This window comes from Zonotrichia albicollis, chromosome 2 (genome assembly GCF_047830755.1).
Source record: "Zonotrichia albicollis isolate bZonAlb1 chromosome 2, bZonAlb1.hap1, whole genome shotgun sequence".
Taxonomy (NCBI): domain Eukaryota; kingdom Metazoa; phylum Chordata; class Aves; order Passeriformes; family Passerellidae; genus Zonotrichia; species Zonotrichia albicollis.
In genome coordinates this window covers 69,764,413-69,788,602 of record NC_133820.1, presented here as the reverse complement: position 1 = coordinate 69,788,602, position 24,190 = coordinate 69,764,413, and the positions used below count along the sequence as shown (strand labels likewise).

Here is a 24,190-nt window from a genome sequence, read left to right as displayed (position 1 = left end):
AAGAACACAATTAAAACCACCAGGAATTTCTCGCCAGAATCTGAGGGTTGATTATTGGAGAGGTAGTGATGAAATTTGCATAGTGGTGACCACAACTCAATCATCTTTGCACATTAATGCAGATTAAATTCGTGCCCATATTTCTGTTGCCTAACTCAGTTCCACTCAGATGTAGTGATATGGTTAAATGGCCTAATACTATCAGTTATAGCAACTAGAAGCACTAATTTTTGTACTCTTAAATATGCAGAATTATACTTAATGATAAAAGGTAGATGGAGCAAATCCACAAAAATTCAGTTCAAGCAGTGTGTAAATAATACAGTTGATTACACCTGTGGATTATAATAATTAGTACTGTGTTATGGACGCATCATAACTCTGAGTTGTAATATTCTTTTGATTATAACCCTGATAATCTGAGGTGAATCCAAGTGACTTTTAGCTAGAATTTTGTACATGTGATTATAATGGCATATAACATTGGTCTTAATTGATTAGACAGTGTTTGAAAGGAGGCAGTATGAAAAATGTGTTTGCAAGTTCTCTTCCTTCATATAGTTCTGCCATGGCTGAGGTGGCTCACTTTGATTTTGCACAGAAATTACAGTTCTGTGCAATTGTCAGGTGCTTTTAAGTACTTCTCCCAGTTTCCAAGGAGAGATCCTTAGCAGGTATTTCATCAGGTTGCACTGATGTCTTCTTTTTTAGTTGATCTAAAAAGCAGAGGTGCATGTTATGAGACAGTGTATTGCTAGGGGTTTTCTCCTTTTTCTCAGGATAGGATAAATTGCTCTGGTATCAACATTTTTTCCCCATAAATACCTTCTTCTTTTGTTCTGACTAGGTACGTGCCCATGGTATTCAAGTGACATTATTTTCTGTAGAAAAAATATAAATGTTTCAAAAATTTGTGATCTTGATATGTTACTTTTAAAAAATGGTTCAGAAATTATACATGTTCTGGAAAATAACATGCATTTAAAACAAATATCTTTGTTGTTAGTATTTTAAGAGTTTATACTTTGCAATTTTTTTTCTCTTTTTCTTTTTTTTTTCAGTTTAAGTCCCTGTTATTTTTTACCTTTTGCCTGCTTCTTCACATCTCATTTCCTTTTTCTTTGTCTTACCTTTCTGCATTTTCTGTCCCTTTTGGCCTCCTTTTCTGTACTGTCCAAGTGTTGTATCATGTAGTTGTTAAAAGTCAGAGAACAGGAGGAAGAGCAATAGGAAGTGAAAGAATATATGGCTTTAAGGATATAATATTAAATACTTGTATTATTTGTCTTATGTTGTGATTACGCTTTGTTTAAGAACTGTTTAAATGTTCCTTACATTTAGTTAGCCCTGTGCCCACAAAAGCTCACTCATATTGTGGAGCATATCCTGTCATTGTGTCTTACCCTCTTCTCGTGAAAAATCCCCAGTGGTGCATTATGCTTCTGGCTGAAGTGAGAAGCATGGAGCAATTGCAATTTTATCACTTAAATTTGTTTTTTTAAAAAAATTTATAAAATCAATAAAATCAGACTTATAAAATCCTGAAAACAATATGAAGGGATTTTTTTAAAGAATAACTTGGCATGTTATTTAACAGAAATGTCAGTATAAGGGGAATATACAGCGACAGATGGGCTGCAAATAGGTTAATTAAATAGATGGTTGTATCCCCATGCCCCACCACAATAAAAGGATTATAAAGATGCTGTACACAATATTTTCTTGTAACAATTGCTAATGAGTGTCACTGCTGTCTTGCTAATGGATATAACTAGCTCTGTATTTTCTCTACAGTTTGCGGTTATTTCAGAAGTTTGACAACTTCAGGATTCTTGTGTGTGGTGGCGATGGAAGCGTGGGTTGGGTCTTGTCAGAAATTGATAAGCTCAGCTTGCACAAGCAGGCAAGTGTGCATATTCACTTTCCTTGCCTAGACTGACTAGGCTTAATTTTGCGTGTTTACCTTTTTCTTGACTTGGTTCTTTGTTGTATCTCTGTGTATGGAGCAAACTCAATAGTTACTGTTTTATGAAAGTTTTCACTGTTAAAAACAGGATGAGTTGTAGCAGAGTAGCACAACTTGACTTACAGGCTTTAGGCATCAGCTGTGAAATTAACATGTGTTCATTGAAATGACATGCATTTGTAACCACTTGTATTTTTTTCTAGTTTTCAGTAGTAGATTTGTTCCTGTGTTGTGTTTCAGTGTCAGTTAGGAGTGTTACCCCTCGGTACTGGAAATGACCTTGCTCGTGTCCTTGGCTGGGGAGGATCCTGTGATGATGATACGCAACTTCCTCAGATTTTGGAAAAGCTAGAACGAGCCAGCACGAAAATGTTAGACAGGTAAACCTAAATGTGCATATGCATCACTTACTGTGAGATCAAAATTGTATTTTTTTGGGTTTCTGATGGCCTAAAATCCATCTTAGAGACTTGGTGTTCAATGGATTTGTTTTTTGAGTGCAGGCCTTAATCATGAAGGAAGCTGCAGTTGTGATGGGGACAGCTCTTTGGCCTGCTTTAATTTAAACTAAAGAGTCAGAGGGATGAGTGGTTGATGGAACTGGGAAGTGTGCTGTCCAAACATGTTCAAAAGTTGACAGCTTATTGCCTGGCTGAAGGAGCTGCATAACTGCGTGTTACAAGAAGTTGTGAGCTTTAAGAAATTGTATAGATTCAAAAGTGATTTGAGCAATTTTATGGACTCCATACACGCTCATTAAACACCATTTAATGGTAGCTTCTTTATTTAGAAAACACCTGAGCTCCCTGTCCTTGGATGCGGGGAAAACTCACCTTGTGAGATTTCACCCTTTCCTGAGGCATCAGCTGTTGACAAGATGCTGGGCTAATTGGATCCATGACTAATATTTCTGTTCGAGGCAGTTTCTTAGTAAAAAAAATGAGATCTTCCCACCCCACTCCTTGTTTCATGTAATTTTCATCCATAAAGGAAGGCAGCAACCCCATTAAAAAAAAAATAAATCAGAGATGATGGTGATTATGTTGTTCCAATGGAAGTCGAGCACTGCTTTTGAGAGGAGTATTTCCTATGTTATTCCTATCTCTCATGAGTGTTTCTTTTCTTGCTCGAGTTAGAAACACTTGAATGTCATCATAAGGGATTATACTTTAGGTTATTTTTATGAAATAGAGAAAAAAGCCTTTTTTATTTTAAGCTTTTCTGCAGACTACTTGATTGCTTTAGAGCAAAGTATGTAGAGAAAAGCTTGTGACTGATCCTCAGATTCTGAAAAACTTGTAGATTAAATCATATTTCCCCTTTTCTGTCGTGAAAACATACTCTGTTTCATTTTTGGTCTAATTTCAGTAGACTTGCTCCCAAGACCCATCTGCAATGATTACTTGCTCTTTTCAGCAGGCTTTGAAGGATGTTGTTGCTATCAGTGCTTTCATACTATCTGTGCTGTCAAGTGCTGTCCTGTACCACACAAAAAATATATACACATCAAAGAAGACACTTCATCATTTGCTTTGCTGTCATGCCTGCTCCTCTAGTTGGGATGGAAAGCTAATGTCACCTTAAAGATTTTTCTTTAGGAAGATGTCTAGTTTCCTTTGACTTCTGCAGTATGTTTGCACAAATTCTTTTATAATCTGAATGTTTTCTTCCAGAAAATCTTTATGCCCTATATCGAATGTCCCATTAGTTTTTCACAGATGAGACTGATAATCAAATCACTGCAAAATAATCTGAGTAATAAAACAAATTATTACCTTTAATCTCTAATTTAATCTCTCTTTAATCTCTCTAATTATTTTACCCATATAGTTTACAACTACAAATTAAGCTGGTTTTTTATACATAGATATTCTGTGGTGTGACAGTGAACTTTCTGTTAATATAGTTGAGAGGGTGCAAAACTAACAGTCTGGAAACTTATGTTTCTTTCAGGTGGAGTATAATGTCATATGAACTGAAATTACCAACAAAGCCTTCTATTCTTCCTGTGACTGCAGAAGAGTCAGAGGAGTGCCAGGTGCACTTTAACTTTTGTTTTGTTGTTTCGTGTACTTAACTTGGAGCTTCTGGGGTGACAATAGCCATAACTGAAGCATTTGTGTGAAAAATAGATGTTTTGTGATCTGCTAACTGAACTGAATTAAGGCTTTTCCTTGCTGTGTATCTCAAGTAATGTTTCCAGTTCTATATTATTTACCTAGAAAGTATGAAAGTAAGGAATTTCCAGCAAAGCTGTCTGAAAAATTTCTTCCTGAATATATATGTATATTTTAATATGTTTTAGAAAATGTATTTATATAGCATGTTAAACAAGAATGTAATCTAGTGTCATATTATTATGTAACATAATATAACTATGTATTTTAGATAACTCTTACAAATTAGTATAATTTTTATATAATTTTGTATATAGTAGTATAATTTAGTGCTATGTTACTGTATAACATTCCATATATTATGATAATATACATAAATATTTAAAATACTTTTTTTTTAATATATAACAGCAAATGTCTGTGAGTTTGGATTAAGCATTGACAAAAAGCCCCCAGCATTTTGGAGGCAAGGGTTGTATTTCTAAAGGAGACAGAAGCATTTTGCAGCTCGAGTTTGATCAGGTGATATCACAACTTTCTCTTTGTTCATTGGGAGAGCTCAAAATCCTAAGTATCATCAAAGAAAAACTCAGCCTGTCTTCCAGACTAGATTTGTGCTTGTACTAGCTGATGAGGTTTCACTTTTGAGAGAGGGAGATGCTTTAATCAAATTAATTGGCATGAAAATTCTGACTGAAAATGAGAAAATAATATATTCCCAGGAAAGTTAATGCATATCAATTGTAGCTCAAAAGTACTTGAGAAGCCATAATTAATCAGCAGTCTCTTGAACAATTTAATAATTCAGGCTCTTTTAATTGGCAAGGAGGTTATAACCTTTGATGGATTGCTGGATATAGAGATGCAAAAAGGCTGGAATTTCAAGGGGATTGCTTTGCACACAGCTCTGCTTTTGGTGTCAGCAATGCAGATCAAGGCTTTATCGCCTCTAATTTTTCAGGAGAGCTAAAATTTTCAAGTGTGTCTTCATCATCATTTTGTTCTAGTTATTTCTGGCTTTGAAACTTTTTTTTTAGCCCCTTCTGAAAATGGAAGGAACTGCTTGCTCATATAAAACTTCTTTTTTAGCAAATGTATTCTGTAGGCTATATTACCTGTCATTACTTGACTTGGACAAAATCATTTGCTTTTGAGTACCCTGTTCAATCTCTGTTTTAATGGGATTTTTTTACATTGCTTACTGAGTTAGGCTATTTCACAAAAAATAATAATTACCCTTATAGTAGGGTGTTGGATTATGACACCGTTTGAAAGCAAATGGAAGTATATATTTGATTATTTTCTCTATCCCTTTCATTCTTCCTGCAGTTTCAGGAGACTAATTCCACTTCTTTTCAAGAAATCTTGTACTGATGTTTGAAAAGCACTAGTTCATTCTTACAGATTAGATGTTTATGTTTTGTTTTCTCCTTTGAAATGAAAACTGATTCAATGTCAGAGGAGTCCTATGATGAAGGGTGGGTTTTAGGAGAAAAAACTCAAGTGGTATACCTGCCTGCTCAAAATCAAAGACAAAAGCATGCTGAGGGATTTCAAGAGATTCTTAAATGGAGCTGTCAGAACTGTATTTAGTTTTAGCTTTGGATTTGGATTCTTAAATGGAGCTGTCAGAACTGCATTTACTTTTAGCTTTAGCTTTTAAAATTTTCTTTTAAAATTGAAGTGTGGATCCAGAGCCATTTTGAGATAGCATACAGTGTTTGAGGATACGGTTTTGATCCTGTCCAGATATTTTACTGAGTATTTTGTAATTTGTAATTTTTAATATTCTTGTAAAGACTAAGCCCTCAATGGTTTGCTCCTTGAAGATTGGTTTTGATAACTTTATACCATTTTGGCAGTCTGTCAGTTGTGGCTCTTGGGAAGTGAGAACCCACCTGACAGTAAGGTGAAAATTCCAGATTACAGCTGCAAACTTTAGACTTGTTCTTCTTGAGCAATTTGTTTGAGGAAAGCTTTGTTTATTTTAGAACTAAAAGATATTAGATCATAATAATGTAGGTTTTTATAAATCTGAGAAGGTAGATTCTTTTCTGCCTCACAGACTGATTTTAGCCTAGAAATAACTTGCTGTTTCCTCTACAAGAGGAAAAGAACTGTGGATCAAGTTCTCAGATGCAGTTTAATTTTGCATACTAAACATCTGATACATAAAATACAGTATGCATGTAGAATCTTCATTACCAGACACTTGGCCTTGTATTAGATCTGAAATGGAAATCCTGCTATATTGTGGTGTTTAACTCACTACTTGGTGTTAAACTGCTGGAATGTGTGGAAATTGAAGTCTCTTTTCTCTCTATTTTCAGATATCTGCTTATGAGGATTCAGTTGCTGCTCATCTTGCAAAAATTCTCAATTCTGATCAGCATTCAGTTGTCATATCATCTGCCAAGTGAGTCATTCAGTTTTATGTACGATGTGGGAGATAGATTTCTTGTGTAACATTATCACCATAATAGCATTCTGTCTAAGCCTGATTTTCTTATGGATGGCCAAATGGCTTGGCTTAATATATCTTGATTTATATATTTTAGAGTGGATGTTCTTTTCTGTGAAATTTTTAGATGGTACAGTTGTAATGGATGGCTTAATACTAAATTTAAAAAATAATCACACATTATCTATCTAAAATGATGTTAAATCATTCCAAATCAGTGCATGGCTTACATACAAAACTTGCTGTTACTAATGCATAGATGTGATCTCCTTCACACTGCATTTCTTCTGGCTATTTTTTGTAATGTGCATGTTTAGAGGAGAAACAATTTCACCAGTGTGAAGCAGAGCTTTAGCTTAGGTAGCTTTGTTGTAGCCCTGTCTATATCAGTTCAATCAATACTGATCTAGGACATTAATGGGATTTTTTTCCCCAAACTGAAACATTTTGAAATGAGAGAAATTTGGATAATCATGGGCATATCTGAAATCAGAACTGTTCTGTGTATACCTTCTCTATGAAAAAAATCTTATGATTTGCAATATGCAAAAGACCAGTCATAGAATTTTTTAAAATGCATCTGAATATCATCACATCTTTTTTTACCTCATAAAAGCAAATTAACAAAATTTCATTTTTAAACTATACATAGCACACATAGAAGATTAAACTGTAGGATATTATTAACTCCAGATTCTAAATTGGTTCTGTACCTTGTTAAATTTGTTTAATTTGTCAGAAAAATGTCTACCAAATGAACAGTACTAAGAAATTATCCCCACTTCATTAGTAAGTTTGCTGTCTCTCTGCAGTGCAGCTAACAAGAACTGAGTCATTTTCTGATTTACACACTGAAAATTCATTGCAGCCACTGTAGTTTGCACAGATATGCTTCAAAAGCAGGAGCTGTGCAATGGGATGTGTGTGGCCATATGCTTTCATCTAAGAAGTGCTTCCTTAAAGTCGGTAGATTTTCTCCATGGTTTTTAAGCTCCAACTTTGCATGTGAATTTACATGACTGTGTTTGAAGTTACCAAAGGGAACGCAAGTTTGCAAAGTCCTCTCCTAGGGAAGGTGTACAAGCAAGGAGTGGATAAAATCAGTAATGTTTATTTCAAATAAGAATCTGAGATATAAAGTATGCCAAGGCTTAAGTGAAACAGTTTTTATTTTAAAACTTATCAGTTCAGTTTTGGAAGCTATGGAAAAGAGTGCCATCTGATTTGCAAGCATGATCATGGAGTTCAGTTTCCAGTAAGAATGATTCATAGCAGTGTACATGTAAATAAATTGCCATAAGAATGTAATATTCAAAACATATCTATTTAATTTCATTTGATTTCTTCCCTCTCCTTTTTTTACCGGAAGAATATTATGTGAAACTGTAAAGGACTTTGTTGCCAAAATAGGGAAGACTTACGAAAAACCAATGGAAAATGCAGAGGAAGCGGATGCCATGGCCATTAAAGTAAGATTATGACTACATTCAGGTTTAAAGTCATTGGGTTCTTAAAGTTTATAGCTCATGGATATTTAATTTTCACATTGCTCTACAATGCCCAGCTTGGCTTTCATTTCAACCAGTGAGTTCAAAATTCTTCTCTTCCTATTGCATAGAGTTAATTATTTCCAAACTGTCTTTAAAGTCTGAGATCTCGTTAAACTGTTTACACTTTCTTTCTTCAAAGGATAAAGTTGATGGTAGCATACATAGAGATAAAAGGATTTATTTTTGCATTAGTTATAATTCTAGGGATTAAGTTAGCTACAGGAAAACAATGGAGTAATGAAGAGTGTGCTGCGAGAATGAAGGGGAGACAGACCACAATGTTAAAAATAGTGGTTTAAGCTGCAAAATACAGAGATCACGTTGCAAAAACATTGGGAAAGAAAACAACAGAAGGATTTGGTATGAGACACAAAATTTACATGAGCTGAAAAGAAAAGAAGAAAACAAAATCCTTGGCAATCCCAGAGTCAGAAAATGTACTTGCTAAGTGGCAATTTGTGGTTCACATTTCCATCCGGTGCACGTTTTAGAACATTAGTTTTTCTTTTTAACTGTTCCAAGGCCAGAGAGTGTTTTCTTTGTCTTAGGTGCAGAAAATCCTTTCTTTTCCTGTGTACCTAGAGAGAACAATTACTTAGTGTTGGGGAGGGGCATTTGACTGTGTCTGATTCTGGCATTTGACAGTGTCTGATCTGGCTTGAGCCACTTGCTCTGTGACAACTCACTTGCTTAAATATACAGCTGTATTGCAGAAAAACCCCCATGTGTCTCAGTCCAACAGCTGACAGATGCCTCTCAAAATTGAGGTACTGAAAACCATGTATGGGCAAACCTCTGGTGGTTTTCTGTGCTGCAAGTCATTGGGAAAGGGGTAGGATGCAATCCATACAGTTATGGGGCAGGCTGAGTTTAGCATGGAGTATTATTTGAATCTAAATATAGGGGTTTTGCATTATAATTGATCTAATCTGGTTGACTGTCACAGGGTCTGCAAAAAGCCCTTGCAGGCCTACTCATAATCTGATATTCTGAAACACTGAACCTCTTTTTGGATTTTACCTTAGAAATTACATAGACATTAAAGACACCTGCAGTTTCATATCTAATCTGGCACCATGTTTCCGAAAATATTCACATGTTCACTGTTGAATTTTTTTCAACGTGTGTCTTTTCTACTTTGTCTTAGTGCTCAGAGTTAAATGAAAAGCTGGACCTATTGCTCCAGGCTCTTCACACAGAAGCCCAGGCTGCTCCCATTCTCCCAGGCATTGCTCCCCCCATCGTGGAAGAAGAAACAGAGGAGTTCTCAAGTGAAGATTCCTTGTCTGAAAGTAAAGAGCAGTTAGCAGAGTGTGTCTCAAAGTCTTCCCAGAAGCTCTTCAAACCAAGGCAACAGTTGATGCTCCGAGCAAACAGCTTGAAGAAGGCGGTGAGGCAGATCATTGAACAAGCAGAAAAAGGTGCACATGAGCAATATTTTGATCCAGACTGGTAGAATAGGATAGGATAATTGTTGTGGTGTGATGTAATAGCCTGTCTCAGTATCCCAGTCCTTTCCCCAAGTGTGCCAATAACCTCTCCCTTCCCTTCCCATGCTCCCAGCAATATTAGTATTTAACTCCAATAGATAATGGTGTTTGTTTGCTTGTTTGTTTGTCTAACTGGAATAAGTTTTCATTTTAAAATTTGATTTCTATATTCTTAGACAGATAAAATTATGTGCTGCATAATTTTATTGTGTAAGCTGCAAGGAAAAGAAATGCAGCTTGTTTGAATGTTGATGACTCTGCAGGTGTGACTACTTATGTATGTGCATGCGTGCACATATAAAAGTGCATTTCTTTTAACTACTAACCTCCCCTAAATGAAAATTTCTGACTCCAAATCTTTATCAGCTGGTAAAGAATTGACTGACTCTTTCACTGAATTGGTGATGGAACTCCTTTGTTGATATTTTAAAACTAAAAGCTACCAAAGAAAGTGCTTATTTCGATATATGCAGTTTTTCTTTAGAATCCTTCAGACTTTGTCTTTTCTCTTAATAACAGTTGTGGATGAGCAAAATGCTCATAGTGAAGAACAAGTGAACCAGTCTCCAGTAGAATACAGCAAAGAATTGGATGAATCCAAAGAAGAGGAAAAAGAGGAAGATACAAAGGAACTTGAGTCTCCATCAAGTGAGTAAATTAGGAATAAAATAGAAATATTCCATCTCCTTATAGTTGTATTTGGAGCATGATTGGTTCCATAATTAAAAATACTAGCATTCTGTTTAACTGGAAGCTACTCACAAATTCTAATAGATTTGAATAGAAGGTAAGTGAAAAGTGTGGGAAATAATAGATGAACAGTCTTTTGGAATGTATTTACAAAGCTGAGGAGGCACTTGTTGGGGAGAGGAGTGCCTGAATTTAATCTCTGTTTAATCAGTGTTTACACTCATCTTTCTACATGAACCTGAGCAAAGCCTGGAGCCTAGGTGATGGTGGCAATAGCATGTCTCAGTTGTAGACTGAGATTCTCAAGCTACATAGAAATTTTAGGAATGCTGCATCTTAGCAGTGGAAATTTCAGTCTTTTCCATGTTATCAAAATGAACAGTGATGTCCTGCTGGTGAAGCCACAAGATGATCTGTGAGTCATAGAGAAACAGTGGTAGCTGGTAGGCATCAAAGCCCATCCTCTAGATACTTGGTGAGCAACTTTTTGAGGCAAAATGAGAAAAGTATTTTGTGATTTGTGTCTCCCTTTTTCACCCTAACCCACATTAAAATCCTCAAAAGTTGTCCTCACAAGGCTCTGCTCTGAAGCGGGTGCCTGTGTCTGTAGCTTCTACTTTGGAAATGAGACACTTTTTGGGGCTGTTGGGGCTTCTCTTGATCCAGGATCTCACATTTTCTCCAGAAACATCGCTGGCTTTCTCCAGTGATTGTCTCTTCACTGGTCCCTTTATTTTCTCTTGGTTATGGGAATCAGTGCCTGTTGGTTGCCCCTTTTCAATTGTAGCTGAGAGAGGATGCTGGTCCTACAGATGACCCAGTCCTACTGCCATAACTGTATTATAAAGACATTCAGGTCTAGAAATTTTCTGAACTCCTTGTTTCTTGATGGTATAATTTCTGCATCTAATGGGGAGCTGTATTATTCTTCTGTGTGTGGAATAGAGTGCATATTAATGCTGTCACTGGACGATAGATGTTTAGGGACAAAGCATGGAACATGAATTCAATTATCTGCACTGAAACATCAGTTTTACTCATTAGGGCTCTGTTGTTTTTATCAGAGCATTCACAGCAAAAGTTTATCTTTATTGCAGTTATTCCCGTGAGTCTCATCTGTCAAATAAAGAGCAGCTGCTCTGCTGATTTTCCTATTTAATACAACTGCCTTGTTTGCAAGTACAGAGAGAACAGACTGTGTGAGCAGTGTTGTGAATTTTTCAGTAGTATTATGAAAAATGAATGCTAATTTGTTCTGAGTATTATATTTTACCCTCCAAGGATCTTCCTGTTCATTTGATGAAGATAATATTTTTCCGTATGTTAATAACTTCATTAAATATTTAATGACTTTTGTTAGCTATTGCTTGCTATTTTTATTCCTTTTTATTTTTTGACATTATTACAGTGTTTTGTTGTGCATCAATACAAATCAATATGTTGTATTGCTACCATGCAATGTTGTAGCATTTTGTGATAACTGCTATGGCTGTTATGCAGGTGTTAAAGTCAGAAGGAGATGACTTTTAGTCCACTTGGTCAGTCCTTTCATATAAAACAATCCAGAAAAATTTACCGACTTTTCCTTGTCCTGTGTATAATAATTTCTGTTTGACTTCAGCAAGTAATTCAGAAAGGTATGTCATCTTACTCATGGATACCAGAAAGTGAAGAGTTTGCCATTCCACTTACAGTTCTATGTAGATTATCATCACTTTAAAAAATCCCCATGAATGGGCAAGTCCTGGACTGAAGTGATGTGAACATAATGTCTAAACCCTCGTTCTAGTTAATCCTTTTGGCTTTAGATTTTCCCACTCAACATTTTCTTTCCATAGGTGTCTTCATACAGCACACTCATTACTCTCAGGCTAAGTTATGATTGACATGACCTGATTTGTCTCACTCCTGACATTGAAAAGGATGCATTGTATGCTTCCCACCTCATTCCTGGTGCTGTTTCCCTGCTGTTGTCTTTGTGCTAGTCCTACTAATAGAAAAAAATTCTGTTTTTGACAGATTAGTTTTCATCTTTTGAGAGGAAAAATCACATTATCTTGAAATTATTTCATTTTTTTGTTCTGAGCTTATTCAGATGGTAAAGTTTGGTGTTGTCCTAAGCTGAAGTTTTAAGATGTGAGATAATTTGGAGCAGAGATAGCCAAGAAGTGTCTGTCTGTGACCATCTGTTGTGTGAGAGTTTTCTACATGCACATGGAAATGCTATAACAAAGCATTTGGTAATACCAAACTTTTTTTCTTGGGGCACTGACTTCGGGGTATGTCTGACAGGGCTGAATTGCACAAAGACTGACTTTCCCAGGCTGAAGCAGGCACTGGCATATTCTCTGAGTCTGCATGAAACCAGTTCTGCCAGGAAAGTAAATTACAGCACCCAAGGTCAGCCCTCTGCAAAGCCGATCCTTCTTTGTTGCCTCCAGAGGCAGCCAGAGGATAACTGGCCTCACTGAGCTTCCAGTTACTCTTTGTGAATATCTTCTCTTTCCCCTTGATTTTCTTCCCTTTCCTTTTCCTGAACCTTTGTCAATAACAGCTACGAAACATTGATATCTGTCAAGGCTTCACTGATCCATCTTCCAAAGAATTTTAATAAATAAGTTTATTATTTGGGAAATTGCTGGTTTGTTTGTTTTCTGAGTTTTTCTGTGGAAAAAAAGATGATGGAAAACTGGTGTCTCCCACAATCTCTCTAAATGCAGAAGGCAAAGATGGACATGGCTTTTTCTCTTCCCTTGCAGTTTTCAGTTTGGCTGTAAATAAAGATGCTTTCTCTGATTTTTTCAGCATCTGATGCAGGCATGGGCCCATTTTAGCTGCTTGAAGAAAATAATGTAGGTGTTGATAAGATACACATTCTAACCTACAGGCCATGGAACTACCTACATTAAAATTGTTATAAATTACAATATATTGTATAATATGTGTATATTTATAAATAAGCATAGATGAAATTTAAGTTTAAATTTAATTATTTCAGTAGTATGTTTATCAGAAGCTTACTGCAGTGTTAAATACTGTTGCATTTTAAGGTGGATATAATATATTTTATGAACATATTTCCATTTAATGCGTATAATACTTTTGCTGGTAGCTTCAAGTATAAGTTGGGAACTCGTCATGTGGAGTGCCATGAACACTTGCTCATTCTAATTTGTGTTTGTCTCTTGTTATATTTCTGAGTTTTCTTACTGTATTTAGAAGAAAAACTGTGGTGTGAGGGGGAAGGACTTTTGTCATGGAGTGGTCACAGAATAAATTAATGCTTCTGATATATTTTCAGGGTGTAAAAATTATGTATTGATAATGTCATAATAGGTCTAATTAGTGTTCTTACTTCTGTTTTTTCTGCACAGCTAAAACTGCACCAAGATCTCCTGATAGACGTACGAGCCGAGGTATCCATTCTCAGACAGGTCCTTTCTCTGCCCCAGCTTTGGCAGCAAGCAAAGAAAACCTCCCAGTACTTAACACGAGGATTATCTGTCCAGGTAAGCTTGCTGTCAAATAATGAATTTTACTTCATGCATGGATTAGTTTCATCCAACATACACATCTTTGTGTGGTACTGTATAGGAGAAAATGCATAATAATGTGGAATATTTCTGATCCTTTGGCACAACACCAGAAGTAGCAGAAGTGCCTCATTTGATCCTGGAGGATGAAAAGTAAAATTCAGGACCATAGAAATGCTGAGTGGTTTGGGCTGGAAGACACCTCTAAAGATGATCTAGTACAGCCCTCTGTCATGGGCATTGACATCTTTCACTAGATCAAGTTTCTCAGAAAACCATCCAGCCTGACCTTGGTCACTTCAGTGGTGGGGCTTGTACAGCTTCTCTTTACAGGGAAACCTCTACCCATGTCTCACTACCCTCATCCCAAACATTTTCCTCCTTTTGTCCCATCTAAACCTACCCTATTTGAATTTAAAACCTCTACCCTTTCTCCTGTCACTGCAGGCCCTGGTGAAAAGTCTCTCAATCTTTCTTATAAATCTGCTCTGTATTTTGAAAGGGCACAAAAAATTCTCCCTGGAGCCTTCTCCTCTCCAGGCTGAATAACCCCACCTTTCTCAGCCTGTCTTCACAGGAGAGGTGCTCTAGCCCTCTGATCATCTTTAGGGCCCTCTGTGGACTTGTTCCAGCAGGTCCATGTCCTTCTTATACTGGGGAGCCCAGAGCTGATGCAGCCCTGCAGGTGGGGTCTCACAGAGCAGAGCAGAGGGGCAGAATCCCCTCCCTCACCCTGCTGCTCCCAGTGCTTTGGATGCAGCCCAGGGCAGGTTTGGCTTCCTGGGCCACAAGCTCACATTGCCAGGTCATATGCAATTTTTCATCCACAGGTACCCCCAAATCCTATCATTTATCCTAATCAATGGATTAGGATGAAGAGGCTGAGGGACAAAGCTGTGTAAAGTTCAACCCTCTGAGTAAGAACTGTCTGTGGATATCTCTCTGGAAGTGGATAACTGAAACCACACAAAGCTGCTCTGTAAAATAGTTGGGAAAAAAAATATCTGTTCTTACCTAAATTCAATTGATAAATGAAAAACTATCTGTTCTTCTCCAAATGGAATTAATACTAGAGAGCACTAGTAAAACTCTGTTTTAATTAACTTAATTAATAGTATAGCTAAAACACAGTGGAACCAAGCTTACATTTTTTTCTTTTGGCAAATTTAAACAAAAGCTGTTAGTATTTTGCTTTGTTTACATGCATTACAGAGTATTTTGTGGAATGAAATTGATATTAGTCAAAGTAGGCATGTTAAACCCATGAGCTTTCACAAATTAAATTAAATGATGGCTCTGCCAGTTGTAAAACTGGTGAGAATATTCCTTATGCATGCTTCCAAAGGATACGACAAAAGAAAAATCATGGACATTTAGGAGATGAGGAGTAAACTGAATAAAAAGGTCTAGCAGTCTTTTTGGGTGTTAGGTCACCCATCTGGTTAGTACACCAGGCAGTAAGTGTTGGCCTGAAACCCTAAATTTTCTTTGTGTTTTTCTTTCTCTGTGGTAGTAGCTGTGAGAGCCACCCCAGTGCAGTATAGCTGCCTTTCTGCTTAAGAGAGCCAGAGACCTGAAAAGATAACCAGTTTTGGTAAAAATTGAGATAGAATCACAATATTTCCCTGTACAGATTTAATGAATTTTATTTCTCAGTATGTGGCTTATATTATATGTTTGTCTATTTATCAAATACAATTTTTTTTTATTATTTTCTTTCTGTTTTGTTCTGTTGTTTTTTTATTTTTTTCTTTTTTAATCAGGTTTAAGGGCTGGTCTAGCTGCTTCCATTGCAGGAAGTTCAATTATTAGCAAAATGTTGCTAGCAAACATCGATCCATTTGGTGCTACGCCGTTTATTGACCCGGATCCAGATTCCTTGTAAGAAATACTTTTTTTCTAAATGTACTATTTTGCTTTCCCTAAGGGTATCCTTCTCACATTTTTGTAGTCTCTTATTTTTTGCATTATGAAGTTCTTGTTTGCCATCATTTCGCAGTAGACCACAATGTCTGAAAACAAGCTGGATTGTACTGGGTTAGTTATGAGCATTGCAAATTTTTTTGCAGCAGCTGAAAATAAGGGGAGACATTTGCTCACTTATCTCTTGCTCAGGTGGAGGAGGAGGACAGTAATCTTTCAGAGCTGGGTTTTTCAGCCCAAACCAGTTTACTTAGGAAGATTCAGAGGAAAGATCTCTTGAAGTATTTTAGTTCATATTCTGTTCTGTGACCAACCACAGTTTTAGTCAAAGATGTTTGCGTGTCCAGGTTCTGTACAAATGTACACTTGATTTTCTCTTTTCCTCTAACAGGGAGGGATATTCAGAAAAATGTGTCATGAACAACTACTTTGGAATTGGGTTAGATGCAAAAATTTCCCTAGAATTTAATAACAAGCGAGAAGAGCACCCTGAAAAATGCAGGTAATATAATTACTCTGTCAATAAGAGAGCCAAGATGTTTCCATTCTTTTCTTTTCCTTATCTCTTTATAGGAATTTCTTAATTTTACAAATTCAAGACACAATAATGTGTGTATGTCAATATGTGAATCTTGTTTTGCCTGCTTTCAGAAGTCGGACGAAAAACATGATGTGGTATGGAGTTCTTGGCACAAAAGAGCTATTGCAGAGAACTTACAAGAACTTAGAACAAAAAGTTCAACTTGAGGTAAATTTTATTTATGGAGAAAGTTGCTGGCACAACGTGTAGTGAAGAATTAATGCTTATTTTTGAAACCTGTTATCGTTCTTACATCAACCCAAGCTGACCTCAAAGGCACTGTGTAAACATGTGCTATGTAAAAGTTGGTCCTCCAAGTCATGTTTTTGAGTAAAATGTTGGTATTTTTAAGATCAAAAAATACCCAGTATTATTTAAGATCAAAAACTACCCAGTTTCTTGTAATTACTGGGTTGAAAAAAGAGAATAAATTGTGTAGGTAGGATATATTTCTTAATGTTCACTGTATAAAAAGACAGACCACGTTTTAATGGCAACCACAGAAATGACCATAAAATTAAGAGAAGAAAAGAGATCAGGAGTCTTAATCCTTCAGGTTCAATTGAAAGTATATGAAAGCTACATGTATAGGAAGAGCATCTAAATAGTAAAAAATTCCTGACAAAAGGGAGGAGATTCTGAATATGCATTGCAAGAAGCCCAGCTACAGCAGTAGAGACTTTCTCTAATATTCACACGAAAATGCAAGATATTATCACAGCAACAACAAATTACATGTCTAAACATAGTTCTTATTTGGCTTTTAAGTTCTAACATAAAATTGAAGTCTTCCACATGGTACTGGGAACTTAAAGGAGAAATAAATGATTCCCAAATGCAGAAAAAGACTACAGGATGGTTACTGTTTTCACCAAAGAATATCTAAGATGGACTTTGACAGAAACTATGTATAACACATATAATTTCTCTTTGTATTTCATACTAACTATTTCATATGGAAGTTTATGATATTTATATGAGATTAACTTTTTAACTTGAAAGAATAATTTTAGGTTACTGGAGCTCTTTCTCACTCTGAGATTTAGGAGGATCTTGTCTGGTAGCAGCAGATTGCAGTTAGCTAAGGATTGAGTAATTATCAAGGAATTATGCAGTAGTTAGCAAATATAATGCCAGGAGATAGAATTCTAAATTAAGGATCTTTTGAATTGGATTCAAATAAGATTCAATAATATCGTTGACCTTTCCATATTTTTTTCCCCAATATTCCTGTAAGTAAGTCAGCAAGTAAAAATTGCACTTTTAATGTTGTCTTGCATATTATTGGATATATTATGCCTGCATATTCAGGCACTAGAAGCAGACTTCTACTGTAATACAAATGGCTATGCAGCATCTATTAATATCACACCATATTTTGGATACTGACACATCTTGATTAAAATGTTACATTCTGTCTTGCTGCTAAGATAAGTCACAAAAAGAGAGCACTAAGCACATTCTGGAAATAATTTGCATCTCTTTCTCCTCCTGATAAAGATGCTACAAATTTTGTCCTTATTTCTTTAGATTTTCTCTTTCATTTGTATAATTTTAAGATCCTTCTGTGGACTGGTAACATGCAGTCATCTAGCAATCTTCATTAAAGGCAGCTTGACTGGCAATTTCATGGTCCATAAAGTGACACCTTGCTTGTCACTTATAACGTGCTTCAATTCCATGCCTGTGGCACTGCTGCAGGACTGCACTTTTGACTCCCAGTAGAATGGTGTGAGATCTTTGGGCTTCCCCCTGCAGGCAGTTGTACTGCTGTAAGTCAGCAGTGGTTTCACTGGTGTCTGTAAACTTATTCTTGGCCAAAAGGGAGGTTGATGCCATCCCATGATCCTGTTGAGCCAGGATCATGAGGACATGGAGTTGCTTATGTGTTTTGGAAGATAAAGCAGTAAGAAGGAAGGACTAGATGGTTGGAAATAAGGGCGACCTCTTACCTGCAAAATCAACAACTCCCATCTACAGCCAGGGTGACACCTGTGGGGTCAGTCCTAGATTTGTCTTTGCACTTCTGGGAGGAGAGTAAAATTATTTTTGCAGGAAGTCAACAATACATATAAATACTGACAGCTAAGCACATGTTTGTGGCCATGCCAGAAATATTATTGGATATTCTTGACACCCACCCCACAGCCCCTGGTTTAAATGGATTTGACTAAATAACAAGTTGCAATTGCAATTTTTGGAATGCTGGTATCGGATGGAATACTAGTTCCTAAATGTATAAATGAATATTTTTGTAAAGTCCTTGGCAATCTTGCTGTGTGCACTCAGGGAGATTGATTTTCTTACTGCAAAAAGATTTTTAATCCTTGATGGACAGACCATGGTCAAAGTGCATGAGAAATTTCATAACAAGGGATGTGAAAATGTTTCTTTCAAGACTCATGGAGCACCACTGCTGTAGATAGTACAGCATGTAGAGCTACATGTTTTTCACCTCTGTAAGACTGGAAAGAAGAGGTTTGTTTTAGAGGTGCTGCATTGCATGGAGGGACTAGTCTTGTATCAGACCTCTTAAAGACTCTGTTGTCCCCTGCCAGCTCTGTTGAAACTTCATGTGCTAAAAATTACTCTTTACTGATTACTTTTATAATATTATTTATGTACTGAAGGAGTATTTATCCTTTACAGTGTGATGGACAGTACATCCCCCTTCCAAGCCTGCAGGGCATAGCTGTGCTAAACATTCCCAGCTATGCTGGTGGGACTAATTTCTGGGGTGGAACCAAAGAAGATGATGTAAGTAGCATTAAAGAGACTTAACCTTCTGGGCAAAATCAGCAATAAATATAATGAATGGCTCTTCTCACTTGATTTTAAAAGTAGTAGCATATAGTTTGGATAGCAACTCTTATTTCAGGAGGATGTTTCAGTTCTTGTATGGTCTTGCTGGTTTTTTAAACTGAAAATATGTTCCATGATTTTTTACTGTCCATTTTCTTCTGTCATATCTATTCCAGCAAAATGTTCATAATAAAGCATAATGATTTTGTTTTTTAAATGGCTCTTTGAGTATTTTTAGAAATTAATTTTATAAACAGAGGCACAAGTAATTTTTCTCTATATTGTTTTACAGATGTCTGTAAATAAGGTTTCTCAAAGCATAGATTTTTCTCTTTGATATAGTCTAACAACAAGCAGGGTAGACAGGATAATCAGTCAAAGTTTATACCTTAATTTTCTCCTGTTTTCAAACAGCTTTGCTGTGAGGGATGGTGATCCGGAAAATGAAGACTGATGAATTTAGTGTCTGATAATTTAGTTGGGGTAGTAAACTGGTTTTTGAATATTATTTTAAATGAACCTTTAAAATACGTTAAGGTACCTTTTTTCCCTTCTTTCTTTCAACTCCAAAGAAACATTTCATCACATGGATCCCTATATGCCTTACAACCTGGAACAGTGTTACTGCCCCTACCCACTTCACTCACAGCTCACCAACTGTAATTACTAGTAGATTATCCTAATCTGCATGTCCTGATTTAATGTGTGATGTCTGAATCACCTAAAATTGTAGTTGCAAGCTGGCTTGTGATTTTGGTGTAGACAATCCAGGACTCTTTTGCCAAAACATTTTATGTTTCTTGGGAGGTTTCATCCTTTCATTTTTTAATGCATACATAGAAACATAGCTACATATAACATATGTTATTGAATATCATATCTATTGTATGTAATTGCATGTTTATATTATATAATACATATAGAATTGCATATGTGTATATATATGTGTATATATATACACATATGTAAAAGTGAAAAAAGAAATTTAGACATGTTTTAGTTCCTTTTCTTATTTTTGGTATATGTCAGAGGATGTAAATTCTGTTTATATTTGGCAATGGATATCTAAAGCCTTTATATATAGTCCATGTTCATAGTCAGAACTTGAAAGCTGCTCTAACATCTGCTCAGTCCCTGTTCAGGGGGTTTTTTTTCTCCCTGGACTGCTTCAGTGAGAGAAAAGATTTGCCTCAGCTTTCATACTAGTATACAGTAAATGTGTGTGTCCTGGAGCAGTTTTACTGATATTCTTATTCTTCTAGTGAGCAGATGTGCCAGCAGAGTGACATGTTTGTTCTGGCCAAAGTTAGGAGCATAATTCACTGCTTTAGTGCAGTCTTGAATGACTCTACATCAAGAGGTGATAGTGGTCTGAAGTGCTGCTGGTTCTGCTTGTCTGGACAAATGAAAGATGTTACCTTGACAGCTCTGATGATTGCTGAAACATTAGCAGTGAGCAAAGCAGGGCATCTGCACCCTGACTGGCTTGAGCACAGCATGTAATTTTAGTGTTCAGAAGACAGGCTGGAAACTTGAGCTGCAACAGGAAAGGAATCAATTTGAATGTTGATACACAGAGATTGGTTTGCCTTTAAAAGAAAAAAAAGGAGAAAAAAGAGATTGGTTATCGGTACAGATATTGCTGGTGGAGAGACACAGCAGAAGACTTGGTTGAGTGTTTCCTGTCCTTTTGCTGAAATGGCAACACAAAATAAATGAAATTTTACAGCTGTTTTTTCTTAACACATGCCAGAGCTAGCCCTGTAAACATTAGTTACTGGATCAAGAACTCTCCGCACTTCTTCTCGTGGAACTGCAGTATCATGATCTTGGTTCTTTTCAAGATGTTAATACATTCCTGTGAAAAATGGAAAAAAATCCATGGAAACTGGAAAAAAAAATGAGATGGAGAAACTGTTTTTCTCCAGTCTCGTCTCAGGTGTTACTGATTTAGTGTACTCTGCCTGAGGTGCCAACTGAGGGAGTCCAAGTACTGCTCAGAGAGGTGATCTCCCTACCCACTAAACTCTTACTGGAGTGATGTCTTCTGCTGATTTTTCTCCCTCATTGCTCCCTATTGCATATCAAGGTGAAATGGCCAAGCTCCAAGTGACCTTAGCATGGTATCACCCACCAGACTCAGCCAAAGTGCGGCCTGAGATCTGTGCTGAGGCTGAATTCCCCGGCAGCACACCAGGTGGCGAGAGTTCCTGGCTTTGTGTGAGCCTGTGGAAATTCTGCACCTCGGCTGCACAGAAGGACATCTGTTCCATACAGAAGTGGTTTTCTTGTTTGCACTGGATAATTATAGACAGCACAAACAAGATTGTCTTCAGTATCAAAGCTCTGTTAAGTTGAGCAGAGCACGGACTCGGATGTTGGTTTCCAGAGAATTCAGAATATAAACAGATCAGCACTTCTGAGAAGAAAAGGAAAGCATTTATTTCTCTTACCTTCTCCTACCTTCAAGAACCTCTTAGATATTAAGTACATTACCCAAGCAGAGATTTTAATTGGCCTTTCTTCTTGCCTTGAAAAACATATTTAATCTGCATTCTGAAACATGCCATCTTTTCTATATAAGGATATGCCTTATCATCCAGATATTTCAGATGCTATCAGCATTGCTTTTTTAAATGATATTTGCCTGTTGTCTGTGGTATCTTATTCCTATGACTTTGGAGAAACAGTGTAGTTATTCTACAGTAAAGAATTTAGAGCATTTAAATGTTGAAAACAAATCTGTAAATGAAGCTGTGTTTCATAGCAATCTAAGCACTGGCTTTGCAATCAAAAATGGAATACTTTCTTTTCCTCACAGATATTTGGAGCTCCATCATTTGATGATAAAATCTTAGAAGTTGTTGCTGTATTTGGCAGCATGCAGATGGCGGTGTCCAGAGTCATCAAACTGCAGCACCACAGGATAGCTCAGGTTTGTTGCTTTCTTGCAAGCATGCAGGATGGTTGGCAGCAGTTTGGGATTCTGGCAATAGCGGGATTCTTGATGACCACCACACTATACATTAATAAAGCACTGACATTGTTTTGCTTTTAGCGGCTAACACATTGTCTTCAATGATGAATGAAGTATAGGAGAGCTTAATTCCTGAGACAGTTCTGGAGAGAAGCCACAGCTCCTCGTAATCAACAGATTACAGGTGGCCTGTCAGTCTCAGCAGTATTTATTGCCCTGTAAAATAATGTGTTTGTTCTTTTCCAGTGTCGGTCAGTAAAGATCACCATACTTGGTGATGAAGGGGTTCCAGTGCAAGTCGATGGAGAGGCATGGATCCAGCCCCCAGGAGTTATTAAGATCATACATAAAAACAGAGCTCAGATGCTAACACGAGACAGAGTATGTTGCAGAAAGAGCTACCATTGCTAACATTGGTTTCTGTAATAATTTGTTTCAGTTATAATGTGAACAAAACAGTGCTTATAAAAGTGTTTTATAACTATTTATATAATTCATGTGGTTACTTACAGTGATATAATTTCTATAATGAGCTGGATAGAGAATTATTATTTTGTATAAGTGGCAAAATTTTGTTAGCTTTTATTTGTTTCATTAGTGCTAATCCTATATTCTTATTAATATATAGTAAGAATGGTCAACATTTTATCTGTTCCTCCCTCCCTCCCCTTCTACTGCTTCTTTCTTTTTCTCTAGGTGTGTTATACCAGTCACACACTGGAAATTCTAGCACAGTTGCATAAATAGCAAAGTTCTATGCTGTCCATTTTCCAGAATAGCTCTCTGCAGATTTCTCTCTCTGTCCTACCAATCCTCCCTCTCCCCCATGAACCAGTCTCAGACAGAAGAGACACAAGTATACAGCCTAGTCACAAAGCCACTGGAGAGTTCATGCTTGTCTGGGGTTATTGTGTGAAAGGTACAACTGCCCCTCAGTTCTCCATCCACTAGCTGGATCCTGAATTTAGGGCAAAGTTAAGGTGGAATTTGAACTCTATTTTAGTAAATTTTGTTATTTCTCCACCATTTTTAATGTTTGAATTCTGTATCAATTTTGAATTTCAATCTTGCTATCCACAAAAAGTGTGCTTATGTTAGAGAATTGCAAAATTCTAGAATTATTTAGGTTGGAAAATACCTCTAAGATCATTGAGTCCAACAGTTATCACTGTCTTTGTGTTCTTATTGATTTGGAAGACACATTTTTAAGATTATGGGGAGGAGACAGAGAACAAGATTTCAGAAGTGACTTACTCTCTATACCAAGTTTTAAAAACTTTAGCTGTAAAACTACTATTTAATCAGATAGTATCATTTACATAAAATTAAATTAAGCACCTGTTTATTTGTTAAGTTAATTTTAACTAAAATAATATATAATTTCAATTTATGTAAAATGTAAAATTAAAATTTTTAATGAGAAAGAATACTCCCAAGTGCTGTCAATGGAATGTATAATTCATTTTGATTAGGCCTTTGAAAACACCCTGAAGTCTTGGGAGGACAAGCAGAAGTATGATTCCTGCAAACCTGTCATTCGATCTCCCTTGTACCCTCAGCAAGCTGTTGAGTTGGCTACAGAAGAAGAAGTTGCACAGATCCAGTTGTGCTCACAAGCCGCAGAAGAACTTATTACAAGGTAAAGTAAAATTAATAAGTTGGATTGGCAACCTAGACACTAAGAGTGAATTATTAATGCAAATTCATCCAGAGACTTAGACATGTACATTTTCCCTGGTTTAAAGTTTTGTTGCCACTATATCAGTTGCTTTTTTCTAATTTAAATTTTTTATTTTATTTTTGAGGCTCAACTTTTTTTTGTGTCCTTTTCCTATGTATTTTTTAAAATTTTATTTATTTGTTTTTGTGTTGGTTTTTTTCCTTGTAAACCAACTTTCTGAAGTAGCAACTGAAGTGGAAAACTCTAAAGCCTCTTTGCAAAAATTAGGGGTTCTCTTTTTATGACAAAGCAAAGTTATAATTGGGAATTATTGGAAAAACCCTTTAGAAGTCAACTCTAGAAGTCAGCAGGACGGACACTTCAGTCATTCATATAGGCTAAGATAAATAAAAACTTTTTTTAAATCAGAACATTTTATAA

At 36.4% G+C, this 24,190-nt stretch overlaps 1 protein-coding gene across 7 annotated transcripts in view; it reads left to right on the top strand.

The window, feature by feature from the left end:
- DGKH (diacylglycerol kinase eta) overlaps positions 1 to 24,190 on the top strand; it is a 159,692-nt gene that overhangs the window by 110,894 nt on the left and 24,608 nt on the right. For all 7 annotated transcript variants that reach the window (XM_026793657.2, XM_005487304.4, XM_074535466.1 and 4 more), the window contains 15 exons: positions 1,795 to 1,903; positions 2,207 to 2,346; positions 3,920 to 4,004; positions 6,414 to 6,499; positions 7,914 to 8,013; positions 9,242 to 9,515; positions 10,104 to 10,232; positions 13,649 to 13,783; positions 15,571 to 15,688; positions 16,122 to 16,232; positions 16,382 to 16,478; positions 18,960 to 19,067; positions 21,934 to 22,047; positions 22,336 to 22,470; positions 23,562 to 23,728. In XM_026793657.2, coding sequence (XP_026649458.2) covers positions 1,795 to 1,903; positions 2,207 to 2,346; positions 3,920 to 4,004; positions 6,414 to 6,499; positions 7,914 to 8,013; positions 9,242 to 9,515; positions 10,104 to 10,232; positions 13,649 to 13,783; positions 15,571 to 15,688; positions 16,122 to 16,232; positions 16,382 to 16,478; positions 18,960 to 19,067; positions 21,934 to 22,047; positions 22,336 to 22,470; positions 23,562 to 23,728 — 1,908 coding nt within the window. The remainder of the gene's footprint in view (positions 1 to 1,794; positions 1,904 to 2,206; positions 2,347 to 3,919; positions 4,005 to 6,413; positions 6,500 to 7,913; positions 8,014 to 9,241; positions 9,516 to 10,103; positions 10,233 to 13,648; positions 13,784 to 15,570; positions 15,689 to 16,121; positions 16,233 to 16,381; positions 16,479 to 18,959; positions 19,068 to 21,933; positions 22,048 to 22,335; positions 22,471 to 23,561; positions 23,729 to 24,190) is intronic.